The 13,636-nt window shown below is 36.2% G+C and overlaps 2 protein-coding genes across 2 annotated transcripts; one reads left to right on the top strand and one right to left on the bottom strand.

Annotated features, from left to right (window-relative positions):
- The first annotated feature begins 4,677 nt into the window (after nucleotides 1-4,677).
- Nucleotides 4,678-7,396, top strand: LOC118053041 (H/ACA ribonucleoprotein complex subunit 4). The gene is made up of 2 exons (XM_035064172.2): nucleotides 4,678-6,619; nucleotides 7,082-7,396. The coding sequence occupies exon 1, from the start codon at nucleotides 4,766-4,768 to the stop codon at nucleotides 6,587-6,589; it is 1,824 nt and encodes a 607-aa protein (XP_034920063.1). The 5' UTR covers nucleotides 4,678-4,765; the 3' UTR covers nucleotides 6,590-6,619; nucleotides 7,082-7,396.
- A 982-nt stretch (nucleotides 7,397-8,378) lies between these two features.
- Nucleotides 8,379-13,253, bottom strand: LOC118053038 (uncharacterized). The gene is made up of 2 exons (XM_035064169.2): nucleotides 12,573-13,253; nucleotides 8,379-12,460 (listed from the first exon to the last, which is right to left on the bottom strand). The coding sequence occupies exons 1-2, from the start codon at nucleotides 12,909-12,911 to the stop codon at nucleotides 8,810-8,812; spliced, it is 3,990 nt and encodes a 1,329-aa protein (XP_034920060.1). The 5' UTR covers nucleotides 12,912-13,253; the 3' UTR covers nucleotides 8,379-8,809.
- Nucleotides 13,254-13,636: the final 383 nt, after the last annotated feature.

Here is a 13,636-nt window from a genome sequence, read left to right as displayed (position 1 = left end):
CCAGCCATGAAAATTAAGCTTTCAAAAATCAAGAGATGGTTGGTAAGAGTACTGCCAAAGATCTTGAAAGCTTAGCAGGACAAGGAATCTAGGAAGAGGTGTCTAGTGAGATCCTCTTCTTCGTTGAGAGCTCTGTTTTCTTGGTTGAAAGTTTTGTGCTTCGCCCTTGATATTTTTATAGAAGGGGAGAGGGGATGTTTTGGCTTGGGGCTTGAAAGGAAAGGTGGGTACTCGTTTTTTTTTTACTCCGTGACGTAGTTTTTAGAGCTGGTCGGTTCAATATCCGAGTTTCTAGTTTTAACTGTGTATTAGATTATTTAAGTTAATTTTTTTTAAAAAATCAAAATAATATCATTTTAATAAAAAAAATCAACAAGTTATAAAAAAAATCAATAAGTTGTAATTAAATTTTTTATCGGGTCTTGTTGAGTCAACCTGCCGAATCAATCAAGTTATACTAATTTTTTTTTTTTTAATCTAGCCTGATTTCAATACCAAATCAAATCAATTTGTAATGCCGGGTTTTTAAAGTATACTCTTTATTTCTTTCTTGATGTTGTTTTTACTTTTTGACTCTTACGTATTTTTTAGATTCTTGAACATTATCACGTGTTACGCGTTGATGGTCAAATTGTTTTTTTTAATAAGGAAATCAAATCAGTATTTATATTTTTTATGGTGAAAAAAATTAACTGCATAAAAGTATTTAGTAGATCTCAAAATAATCTGAACAACTAATAAAAAAATTATTTAATTAAACAAAAATATGATGAATTTTTTATCTACTATAATTTTATAATATTCATATCATCTAACTTTGATGGGATAAGTTGGATCAGATAATAGAAAATATTTATAAATGGACTGATTTTTTAAACACCCATATTCATAAGCCTTATCATGAAATTATAATAATCTTATAGAAAATAAATTGAAATAAATTATGTTGTTTATTTCTTAATCAAATCAATATTAAAGGATAAAATTAAAAAATAAATCAATTAAAAAAAAATTAATCGAGTCAATCTAGATTAACCTGTTAAACTCACGATATAGGTCATGAGACCAAGATAACCCCATTGAAAGAAAAACAAAACACATAATAAAGCTTAATTTCTAATGAATCTAATGTATCAAAGGATAAAATTAAAATAAATAAAATAAAATGATCTGAGTCAACTCAGGTTAACCCGCTAAAACCCGTGACTCAAGTCACGAGGTTGAGATAACCTAGTAGAAAACAAATAAATAAATAAATAAATTTGATTCAACCTAAGTTCATCTATCAAACTTGTGACCCAAGTCATGACGTTAGAATAACCCCATAAAAAAAACTAATCAGAATATATTGTGAAGTATAATATTTAATTAATCAAATATTAAATAATGAAATAAAAAAATAAAATCCAATTTAGAAAAAGAACTAAAACAAATAACTGGAATTAACTCGAGTTACCCATCCAAACTTGTAACTTGAGTTATGAAACTACAATAATCTTAAAAAAAATCAAAACAAAACAAAACATAAAGTCCAACTCTCAATCAATAAAATGTTAAACAATAAAATTAAAAGAAAAAAAATCAATTAAAAAAATATACGAGGTAAACAAGTTAATCAACTAAACTTACAACTGGGGTTTTAGAGCTAGAATAATTTAATAAAAAATAAATTGAAATAAATAATAAATTACCCATCCTTAACAAACAAAATACTAAATAATTGGATTAAAAAAAAATACTATTTAAATAATATTAAAATAAATAGTGCGTAAGGTAAAAGTAAAACCACCACTTTTAGCATTTTGTTGATCAGCCGTCAATCATGAATCATCAAAACGACAAGGAAATTACCTGACTTTTTTTTATTTTTATTAATGCTAAAATGATGCGTGTCAAGGATATTTCCAACAATACCTTTATTTAAAGCTTATCTTGTATGACAAGAGAAATTGAAAGGAGGGTATTTTAAAATAATATGAATTAAGAATAATGATATAGTATATCAATTTTTTTTTTTAATTTTTCTAAGAAGTCTAACCCCAAAATTGTTCTGGGAATGAGAGAAAAATGTATATTTGGTGAAAAGCTTTTATTATTTTTATATTTGCGTGATCTATTTTTTAATTTTTCTAATAAATTTCATTTTTAATTTTACTTTCTTAAGTTGCTAATTTTCTTATTTGAATATATGCTGTTATTTTTTTTTTTCAATAATGTTTAAATCAAGACTCACTTGATATGAAATAACAATAGACATTAAAATAGGAAAAAAAAAACAACTTAAATAAAAAAAAAGTAAAGATAAGGCACTTGTATAAAAACCAAATTTGACACCAAATACACACTAATTTAACATGTCTAGAAATAGGATTCCTTCTTACTCCCTGACATGTTAAAAGTTTAGAATATTTTTTTTATCTTTATGAATGAGATTAATTAATTAAACTTAAATAGTTCATCTCATCTTAAAAATCAATATAAGAAAAGCTTTTTATATATATATATATATATATATATATATATATAGAGAGAGAGAGAGAGAGAGAGAGAGAGAGAGCTTGCATTACACTAAACAAAATAAATGAAAATTAAAGAAATAACTTTAATCAAGAATATTAGACAGGATAACTAGTTAACCCAAAGAAAAGCTTGGTATTCAACGATTCCTGTATGTAAAACAATACAAAGAAAATCAGCAAGGTCAATTTGGTGTTAAATTGCAAGAATCCCAGTAGAAATTAAGCAATTTTATCCAACCGTTTCCTGCGAATCGATCTCAGTCTTGATTATGCATGGAGAGGGGACTATTGCTGTTGAAGCAGAGAGCTGGGGCAGGTTGCTTTGGTCAAGCTTGTATCGAACCATCATGGCCTTGTGTTGTTCCATGTCACGATCTTCGGCGTCTCCTTTTTGTGGTTGAATGCGTTGAACGGTGCTGCTAACAGTCTCTTTAGCAGCTGACGGTGGGCGAGGATAGAAGAAATCTGTAGGAAAGAAGTAGTATTGAAGGCCAGCCATGAGAGCTCCAAAATCCAGAACCAAGTTTGAACTTTTTCTGTGTTTGATTGCTTGTGTTCTTTGTGTTTATATATTTATATATATGGAGAAGGGGAAGAAGAGCATCGGTCCCTTGGCTTGAGCCTCAAGTCCTTGTTTTACACGGAGAGTAGTTGTCTTACAGCAAGAAGGCTTCGAATTTTGAATTTGACTTTGGGGAAACTACAAGTAGAAGCTTCTTTCTTGCGCAGAACTTTATTCATTCCTGTTTCCTTTCGACCTTCTTTCTTCAATTTACTATATGCTAAAAGATTGTGTATTTTTCTTGGATTCCTTTTATTCATAGTCATCTAGTCGGATACAACAATTTCAATCGTTAAATCATTCGTATATATATAATCTCCATTGTTTAATGTTTCACAAACAAAATAAAATTATTTGAGTATTATTATAGTTGGTATAAGTATGTTTATTTGTGTCATTCCTATTGTGTTTAAAACATGAATAGTATAGAATTTATACTGATTAATGTAGTTTAATTTTATAGATTTTTTTTTATTAATATAAGTGTTCGTGTCAGTTTACTCTAATCTTAATTAATCCTATTTGGCTTTAAAATTAACAATTATGTAAGCTTCCAATAATTATCATATTGGCAGCAACCACATGGTTCAAACTTGATATCATAAGAGAAGCAAACCTCTTAATCTCAAACTTTTACCATCGGACTACTTATTAGATAGTTATTTTATAGATTTTCTTACTGCTTGGTATACTGGTATTTAATTTCTTTAATGATTGAAATTGAATTTATAAATTATTTATTCTCCAACTAAAATAAAATGTAATATAAATCTTTAAAAAATTATAATATCTTTATTTTCTTGATATATATTGAATTTGATATCACTTAATTTTATAATTTTATTAAGGAAAAAAACTTAATTACAAAATAATTAGAGTTCAAAAAATACAATTCCTGTACTATCATAGAATATTAAAAAACCTTAAGGATCTTGACGTAGGTTGATATATTAATTTCAACATGCATTTTAATTTGAAACTTATGATATGGGCTTTCTATTGGTTTAATTAAAAATATTTTTTAATAAATCTATGTTAATATCAATGTTTTAGTTTTTTATATCTGCATACGTGGCAATAAAGGCCCATTAATTTTATGTATTAATTTTCTAATACATGGAAAAATATTAATTATTGGTTAAAATTAATTAACATATAAGTACGTCATGCGTCTTAACCATAGAAAACAATTAGAATTGCATTTGAATTACATGTAGATTGATATACTGAATGATACTATGATTGATTGTGTGACTCCTATCACGGGAGACTTGTGCGATATATTTATAAATATTTAATAAAAATAAAATAATGTAACAATGATATTGCTTTTTATTTATTTATTTATTAAAAACTTAGATGTAATATCTTTGCCTGTAATTGTTTTTTAGGCGGGCCCAGACGGGCGTCTGCTTGATTGGGCAAATTTGCATTCCAGTCTAGCCCCAAGCAAACCGGTCTTAACAAACCTTTGGGCCAATTTGGTTTGCACCAACTGATCCTAACAGCCACAGAATCCCTAGCCCATCTAAACTAGCCATCATAGACCCTAGCCCCCGAAGCCCCCCCAAAACCCTAACCCTATAAATCCACATTTCCATCTCTAAACCCTCGTACTCCTTTACAAGCGTCCGCCAAAACCCTAGAAACTGACACTCCCTCTCTACTAACATTGACCACCACCATGTCTGAAGTCGAGCATTCTCGCTCTGAGAAGAAAAAACACAAGAAAAAAACCCAAGAAACTCAAACAGACGCTAACCCAACAACAGACACTGACAAAGATTTCATGATCAAGCCTCAAAACTTCACCCCAACGATCGACACTTCACAGTGGCCAATCCTTTTGAAAAACTACGACAGACTCAATGTAAGAACTGGACACTACACTCCACTTCCATCTGGACACTCACCACTCAAGCGTCCACTTGCTGAATACATCAGGTATGGTATTATGAATCTTGATAAACCAGCAAACCCTTCTTCACATGAAGTTGTTGCTTGGATTAAGAGGATTTTACGTGTCGAAAAAACTGGTCATAGTGGCACATTAGACCCTAAAGTTACAGGTAATTTAATCGTTTGTATTGATAGAGCTACTAGACTTGTTAAATCTCAACAAGGTGCTGGAAAAGAGTATGTTTGTATTGCTAGATTGCATGATAAGGTTCCTGATGTTGCGAAAGTAGCGAGAGCGTTAGAGACACTTACAGGGGCGGTTTTTCAGAGGCCGCCCTTGATTTCTGCTGTTAAAAGACAGCTTAGGATTAGGACAATTTATGAGAGTAAGATGTTGGAATATGATGCAGATAGGCATTTGGTTGTTTTTTGGATTTCGTGTGAGGCGGGGACTTATGTTAGGACTATGTGTGTGCATTTGGGGTTGATTCTTGGTGTTGGTGCGCATATGCAAGAGTTGAGGAGGGTGAGGTCAGGGATCTTAGGGGAGAAAGATAATATGGTTACTATGCATGATGTTATGGATGCTCAGTGGGTTTATGATAATTATCGCGATGAGAGTTACTTGAGGAGAGCTATTATGCCTCTTGAAGTGCTTTTGACCAGTTATAAGAGGTTGGTGGTTAAGGATTCTGCTGTGAATGCTATTTGTTATGGTGCTAAGTTGATGATTCCGGGGCTGTTGAGGTTTGAGAACGATATAGAGGCTGGTGAGGAAGTTGTGTTGATGACTACTAAGGGTGAGGCTATTGCTCTGGGAATTGCGGAGATGACAACTGCTGTTATGGCTACTTGTGATCATGGTGTTGTGGCAAAGATTAAGAGGGTTGTGATGGATAGGGATACTTATCCAAGGAAATGGGGGTTGGGGCCAAGGGCTTCGATAAAGAAGAAGTTGATTTCTGAGGGGAAGTTGGATAAGCATGGGAAGCCAAATGACAACACTCCTCATGAATGGATGAGAAATCTGGTTTTGCCTCCCGGCGGAGATTCTATGGTAGCTGGAATTGCTGCTGCTGCTGCTCAACCAGCTGTGAAGGAGATTGGTGAAGAGGAGAAGAAGAAAAAGAACAAGGATGGGGAAGATGGTGAGGGGCGCAAGCGCAAATTGAATGAAAGCTCTGATGGCCCTGCTGCCCAGGTTCCTGCTAAGAAAACTAAAACAGAAGTTGAAAACGAAGAGAGTGTCAAGGATAAGAAGGTGAAGGAAGAGCCTGTGGAGGGAAGTGATGATGAGAAAAAGGAGAAGAAGAAGAAGAAGAAAAAGAAGAGTAAAGAGGGTGGCGAGGCTGAAAAGGAATTGCCAGTGGAGGGAAGTGAAGATGAGAAGAAAGAGAAAAGGAAGAAAAAGAAGAGTAAGGAGGATGCTGAAGTGGGAAATTTAGAAGAAAAGGAGACTGAGAAGTCTGAGAAGAAGAAGAAAAAGAAGAAAGACAAAGGGGCTGAAGAGGCTGCAACCATTGATAATGGCAAAGCTGATGGTGAGTCTGATAAAAGTGAGAAGAAGAAGAAGAAGAAAAAGAAGGACAAAGATGGAGAAGAAGATTAGACAAGAAAGTCCTAAACATTTTATTTTAAGGTAGTTCCTAAATGACTGCTTTTGTTAACTTTATGGCATCTGAAGTACTGTTTGTAGTTTTTGTAATGTTTTCATGTAGTTTAAGCAGAAGCAATTTCCAAAACTGAGGTCTTGTATTGGATTTTTTTTTGGCTGTACAATTTTGCTTTATTCTCTACCGTGTGTTTAATAAATTGTTATTGTTCTCCTTGGCAGTTCATGAAATTGTTTTTGTTAAATTTTGTGGCCGTGTTTTCTCATATGTAACATGTCTGAATTTTTTTCATGTTTCCCATTTTGTACATCTTTGGAAGGTTATGAACATGGGGATTTTGTGTGAGAAGGCTGTTGTATGGAGTAAGGGGGGTGGTTGGTTCAAATTTGATATGATACTAGCACAGAGATGCATGTTATTCTTATAGATATTTTTGGTGTTTTTACTTCCTAGGTGCAGGCATCATTCTCTTTTTGTTTCTTTTTCAGCTGGATGAATGGTTTAGGGCATGAGGCTGAGGAAGCTCTACAGGAGATTTCCAGATGCAGCAAAAGAATTGGAGCTTGTTTACCTTGCATGCCCTGGCTACATTCTAAGCTCATCCATTGCAGAAATGAGAGGCCGTTTTCTGTAGATAACTTCAGTTTTGGAGTTGCCTCAAACCTTTTCATGGTTCATGCTGTTCAATCCCTACAATTTTCTGTCATAATGTGTAATTTGACATTCTGTGGTTTAGTTCAAGGAATGTTCTTTGTTTGGTTGTTTTTAGCTTATAATGGATGTTTCACAATCTAGATTTCTCACGTAAGAGTGAGTTTTAATCGAGCATGAAATCATCAATTAAGACAAATCTCGTTATGGAAGAAGCACCAGTCAACAATCAATCAGTTTGCTTGTAACCTAACCCTTTTGGTGTAACGTCTCCACCCCATGAATCCATCCCCGCTAGCAACCCTTCTTTTACTGACAGTGTCGCTACCAAAGACATCCATGTCGACCCTTTCTCTTCTCTTTCCCTCCGCGTTTTCCTTCCCGACACTTTTGTCACCTCCGGATTGCCTGCACCCATGATTACTGCAGCTATTTGCCTCCCCCAGGTAACTTTTACCGGACCGAAAGTTGCCTGTGATGCTGCAGTTTCACGGAGGTGGGTTTGTGAAGCAATGAATCGGTAGGAAACGGTACCTTTTATCGGAGAATAGTTAAATTGTGTGATGTTATTGTCGTGGCTGTTGGGTATAGATTGGCACCAGAGACCATGTACCCGGGGGCTTTTGAAGATGGGTTCAAGGTTTTGAACTGGTTTGCAAAACAGTCTAATTTGGCTTCTTGTGGAAGATTGGGTGCTCAAAGCCATATTTTTGACAGCTGTGGTGCTTCAATGGTTGAACCTTGGTTGGCTGCTCATGGAGATACTTCCGGGTACCCATTTGGATTAACTTGCCTGTCCTGTTCATCAGGCATCTAATTACATATTGATTTACTATTTACTCACTATTTTTTTTTATGGAGTAGTTTGCTCATCATGTATGGCAGTAATAGTTGTCCAGAAAAGGATAACTGTAATGTCCAACCTTTTGCTTCTAATGGTTTAGCAGATCGTATTCTGGCCACTGGTTTGGCTGAGTTTGAAGAGAATCTTGCCATTAAATCTCCAAAAAAAAAAAATATAATCAAGTTTGCTTTCAATAATTCATTATGGTCAAAATTCGATATATTGTATTTTATTTTTGACTCATTGACAATGAAGGAATCCTGTTAAGTATACCATACAAGATACATCACTTGGTCACAAAACTCTTAATCAGTCTCCACAAGAAACATTCATGAGGTTTTAGAATTACAATAATGATAGTAGTCTATGCTCCTTCACTATCTTCACTGAATTCATGGCTTTCATCTATTGCTAGAATGCTATCACTAGTATGCATGATAAATCCACTGAGGTTTCTCCTGTGTGATAATTTAACCTGTATCGCTGATGCTACAAAGTGAATAATTATCGGCTAACAGCTTCTTGTTATCTTACGTGCATGTTTTTCCAAACACTGGGATGTAAACTCGTTATGACTTCAATTTTTTTTTTCAATAAAAGAAATCAAGTGGCTGCTGTATGTGGGCAGCATTGTTGGCTTTGAACTGACAACAGAAAGGAAACACAAGGGCTGTGTTTCACCTTACAGAATAACTCAAAGGGCTGCTGTATCATGTATTTTTCAACTTCCAATAGGGGTGACTGCCTCAAAGGCTTCTACAAGCAATGACACTTTTCTTTTCCGAGCCGGAGTCAGTTTAGCAACAACCTGTTGAAGTGTATAATCAAGCATCCATTCATCAGCATTTTTCCTATCATCCGTATCTTGGTGCCTTAAATGAACCTTTTCAGCTTCACTCACAGGGTCCAAGGGCAGAAATCGTGGCTCCCGTGGATTGAATTTTTTCACCTTTTCCAATGCCTTAACGAATCTCTTGAGGAGGATCACCTTTTTCAGATTGCTCCATTTTTGCATAGCTGGCTTTGGCTTGTTTCCTGCTGGTGGTATTGGTTTTGCCTTTTCTTGTGCACTGATGTTATCAGAATTGAGTTGCTGTTCTTGTTGATACAGTGTGGTGCTCTCCTCTACTTTTGTGCTGTCAGATTTTCCAAAGCTTTCATTGGTGCCCTCAAAGGAAGATGAGATAAAAGGTTCCTTCCCTTCCCCAGCTTTCTTTTCTGTGTGCTCCTGGTCCTGGTCTTGAATTATGTCGCAGGCAACTGATTGATCATCTGGTGAGTCTTCTTGAAATTCTGGAAGAGGGATTTGATCAATTGCTTCTTCTACCAGTCTAATGGCTTCAATTTGCTGGAGTTTAATCTTTTGGTTGCCCGCATCATCATTATCCAATGTGTTCATTTCAACCAATTTGTTGCCACCATCCCCTTGTTCTTCGTTATCTGCTCCCTCAAGTAATGTCGCATTGCCTGATACCATGTGCTTATATATCAAGAACCAGAACTTCATATGTTTCTGCTTTTCACGTGCAGCATCAGTTGTGCAACCTGGTTCTGAATCGTCAAGTAGGGTGGATCCTTGGAGGAGCTCATTTTCTTCTCCAGCAACTTCAGATGATTCCTTTAGTGGCACAGAAACTGAAGATGAAGAAACTACATCGGTATTTGCAACGGAACCCTCATAATCTTTCAGGGTTTGGCTTTTGGTTTCATCTGATTCATCACAAGTTCCGTTGTTTTTGTTATTGATGTCTGACTTTTGGCCGTTTAATCCAAAATCACGATCATGTACCCCTGAGGCAGAAAGTGCACTTGCTTCTTTGGCATCCTCTTGGAGGGTTTCCCCATTTATCACAAGTTCCTCACTAGAAGTTCGTAGAACATCAGCTGACTTTGGTAATGGATTGTCACATAATTTGGAATCTGTATCCTCCACCAAACAGTGGCTGACAAAATCAGGCTCATCATCTTTAACAGTGGAATTATTTTCACCATTACCAAGATTGAAAGCAACAAATTCATTCTTCAACTCTGCAGCGGTGTTCTTTGAAGACGAAGGACTCGATGCTAGATGAATGTAACCATTCTTTAAACTTGTTTCTTTCACCTCAGAACAAGAACCTCGAATGTGCTCATCCACTTTGTAGAAGTCATTGGCTTGGTCTTGATTCTGTTTGAAGCTTGTTTCAAGGCTTGATGTCTTACGAAGAGTGATTCCAAATACAGTTTCTTTTCCTTCTCTAGACCCTTTGCAGTCAGAGGCACCGGTGCTGGTTTTAACTGGAGTTGTATGAGAAGAACCTTCTATGTTGGACCCTGGCGAAGTACCAACTTCTGGGGGCAGGGTGACCGTCTCAAATGCTTGTACAAGCAGAGCTACCTTTCTCTTTTGAGCTGGGGCTAGTGTGGAAATAACCTGTTGAAGTGCATGATCAAGCATCCATTCCTCAGAATTTCTTCTCTCTCCCATGGTTTGATGACGCAGATGAACTTTTTCTGCTTCTGGGTCAGCCTCTACATTTAGATTCCGTGGCTTCTGTGGACTGAAGTTCCTCACCTTTTCCAATGCCTTGATGAATCTCTTGAGGATGAGTATTTTTCTCAGATTACTCCATCTCTTGGGCGTTTGCTGGTTAGACTTGCTTTCCACACTTGATTCTGCCTTCTCTTTTTGGAAGGTATTATCAGCTTGGAGCCTCGTTTCTTCTGGTTCCTGCACCATGCTGTCTCCACCTGAATCATAGGAAGTTGAGATGTTCAATTGTCTGTCTTCACCATGATCTTTTTCTGCGATCTTCTTGTCTGAAGTTGTGTCACTAGTCACTGATAGATCATCAGTTGGCTGGTCTGGAATTTCTGAGAGTATTCTATCAAATGCTTCTTGCACCAGCTTAATGGCATCACATTGGTATTGCTGAATCTTCCGGCTGCGTTCATCATGATCTTCCTCACCAATGCTGTGATCTGTACTAGAAAAATCCTGAAAAGAACCAGATTTGCTCATGCCAGGCAATGTATTCTCTTCTTCTTCCTCTTCCTTGGCTTCTTTATTAAGATGTGGTCGGGTTCCATCTTCTGCAGCAACACCTGATGCCATATGCTGATATATTAGGTTCCACAATCCCATGGGCTTCTGTTTTTCCCATGGATTTTTGTGGCCTGTATCCACAGTATAATCATGCTCAGAATCTGCACCTAGGAACCGATAATCTTGCACAGCATATTGGTTCTTTTCTTCACAGGATGCTGTTTCCTCTTGCGATGGCTTGCCAATGGAAGCAGAAGAGACCATATTGTCGATTTCTGTGGACTCCACGAATCTATTCAGGCTTAGGCTTCTGGGTTTATTGACTCGTTCATCAGCTACACTTGTTGAATCATTTTCCTTTGCTGTGTTCAATTCTGAATCACCTTTAAATACATTCGAGTTCAAACTTGCAATTCTACCTTCATCAGCTTCTTCTGGAAGAGTTTGGTTCTCAGTGACACTTATTACATTTCTGTCATCTTTTTCATCTCCTCCGTGAGCATTCTTTGACTCAGCTCTTGGTCCAGCTTTTTTGCCAATGGACGACGAGACAGCCATCTTGTCATGGGATGTTTCTAGAACTGCCAAGTCTCCACAAGATGCCGATTGACTTGTCTGTGTTCCCTTCTTTGAAATACCAGAATGCTTCGCTCTTCGAGAGGATCGACTTTCTGATTTCATGCTTTTTTGGGTCTTTAACAGACGTCGCCTCATTGATACAAAGCGTTTAAGCGGAGGTACATCAGAACGGCGATGGTCATGAAGTGAGCAGTAACTGTATGGACAAACCTTCATGATCGAATTTTCTTCAGATTCACTTCCTCCTGGTTGCAGCTCAAGATGATTTGGAAACTTGGATTCTTTGATGGCCGAAGAACAGGTGGTTTTTTGGATGCTTGATTCTGAAATTTGAGAACGCTTTGTTCTGAAGCTCGCCACTTTTGTGAAGATCCTTACAGGTCTCAATGTGGAAGTTCTTGTCATGACTCTCATAGAGTTGTTACCAGAAGAAGCTAAATTCTGCTTTGAATTACTTGATTTTTTCCTATCCTCATTGTTGCTAATCAAAGTAGATTCAAGATGGGGACTTGCCTGAAAATGAACATTCCTCCCATCAGAACAGTTTTTTGCCTCCAAATAGTCCACTGATGCATCCGCATCACTTGCAAAAACAATGGAAGATCGGCCGGCAAGCTTGATTGATCTTGACCTCCTCATTTTTTTCTTCAGGTCAGTTCCTCCAGAAGATTTCCTTATCAAAGGTCTCCTGAATTTTGCACTAGACAACCTTGTCAAACTCTTTGCTGGCTTAAAACTAGATCGCCTTGCCAAAGTTCTTGCTGATTTCTGCATAGAAAAGGCAATAATTTGGCTTACTACATTTATTATTTCAATTACTTGAAACACTGCTACCGAAACTTCTTTTTTTAAAATAAAAGGGGGGGGGGGGTGGACTTGCCTGCAAATTCTCTTTCTTTGCATTTGAAGAAGTGGTGGTCCTCATATAATTTGGTGCCATGCCTGAATGTTGTGAGCTTGCTGCATCACTAGACAGGACAGAAACATCATCAGATTGAATTTTGGCTTGTCTTGTGATGAGCTTCAAGCTTGGCAATCTTGGAAGCTTGAATGATCTTAGCTTCTTTACTTTCCTCTTCAGCTCTCTTCCTGCCTCATAGCTACTATCTTCTTTCTGGTAACATGACGATGACGATGACGATTTGCTGCTCATACATGAACTTTCAGATGAGAAGGAATAATCAGAGTCAAATTCAGCTCCAAGCTTGGTAGGCATCATCTTTAAAAGAAGAAGGTATTGGTTCTTTGAGACAAAAGAAAGTGAATAACAAGAGCTTTTTCCTTTCTGTTCTTTTATTTTCGGATGGACATCACTGGTTTTAGGAGGATTTGCAAGGTGCCACCCTGAAAACAAGTTGGTACAAGGAAAGAAATGAGATCACTAGAAGGTATCATGGATTCCAAAGCTGTGCTATGGCCGTGTCTGGTTGTTTTTTCCTTATTGACTTCATTTTTTAAATTTCAACTTTCAAGAAGGATGTCATATTGCAATGAGATTTGCAGAGGCGCTTTGACTTGCATTGGTATTGGCTTTAATGGAATTGACGGATTCTTCCTTTTGAGGATGGTAGGATTCCTAATATGGCAGCATTTTTGTTCCATTTCTTTACACTTGATATGCAAATACTGTATAATACAAAATCCAAAGCAGATTATTAGTGACTTTCATTCACCCTTCCAGCACTGGTCCGCTGGAAAAGTTGATCCAGAAAATTTACAACTCAAAATTTAATTTGTGTTAGGTTTTAAGTTGAATTTAAAAAGATATTAATCTAATAAGGGCCGGTTGGTCCAATCAGGTCAATTTCAAGTGATTTAAAAAAAAAAACAAGGTGATATTTTAATACAAATAATTGACTCAGATCAAGATGATGACCTGCAAGTTAATTTAATGACCCATTAAAATATATATTTTTTTAACTTTGTGTCTAGATTGGCTGTTAA

Source organism: Populus alba, chromosome 6 (genome assembly GCF_005239225.2).
Source record: "Populus alba chromosome 6, ASM523922v2, whole genome shotgun sequence".
NCBI classification, from domain to species: Eukaryota; Viridiplantae; Streptophyta; class Magnoliopsida; order Malpighiales; family Salicaceae; genus Populus; species Populus alba.
This window is presented reverse-complemented; position numbering and strand designations above follow the sequence as displayed.

Excerpts from the sequence above, each read along its gene's own strand:
- LOC118053041 (XM_035064172.2), top strand. The coding sequence starts at position 4,766 with ATGTCTGAAGTCGAGCATTCTCGCTCTGAGAAGAAAAAACACAAGAAA.
- LOC118053038 (XM_035064169.2), bottom strand. The coding sequence starts at position 12,911 with ATGATGCCTACCAAGCTTGGAGCTGAATTTGACTCTGATTATTCCTTC. Across the intron at positions 12,461-12,572 it reads CAAAGAAAGAGAATTTGCAG|AAATCAGCAAGAACTTTGGC; the intron begins GCAAGTCCACCC and ends TTTTCTATGCAG.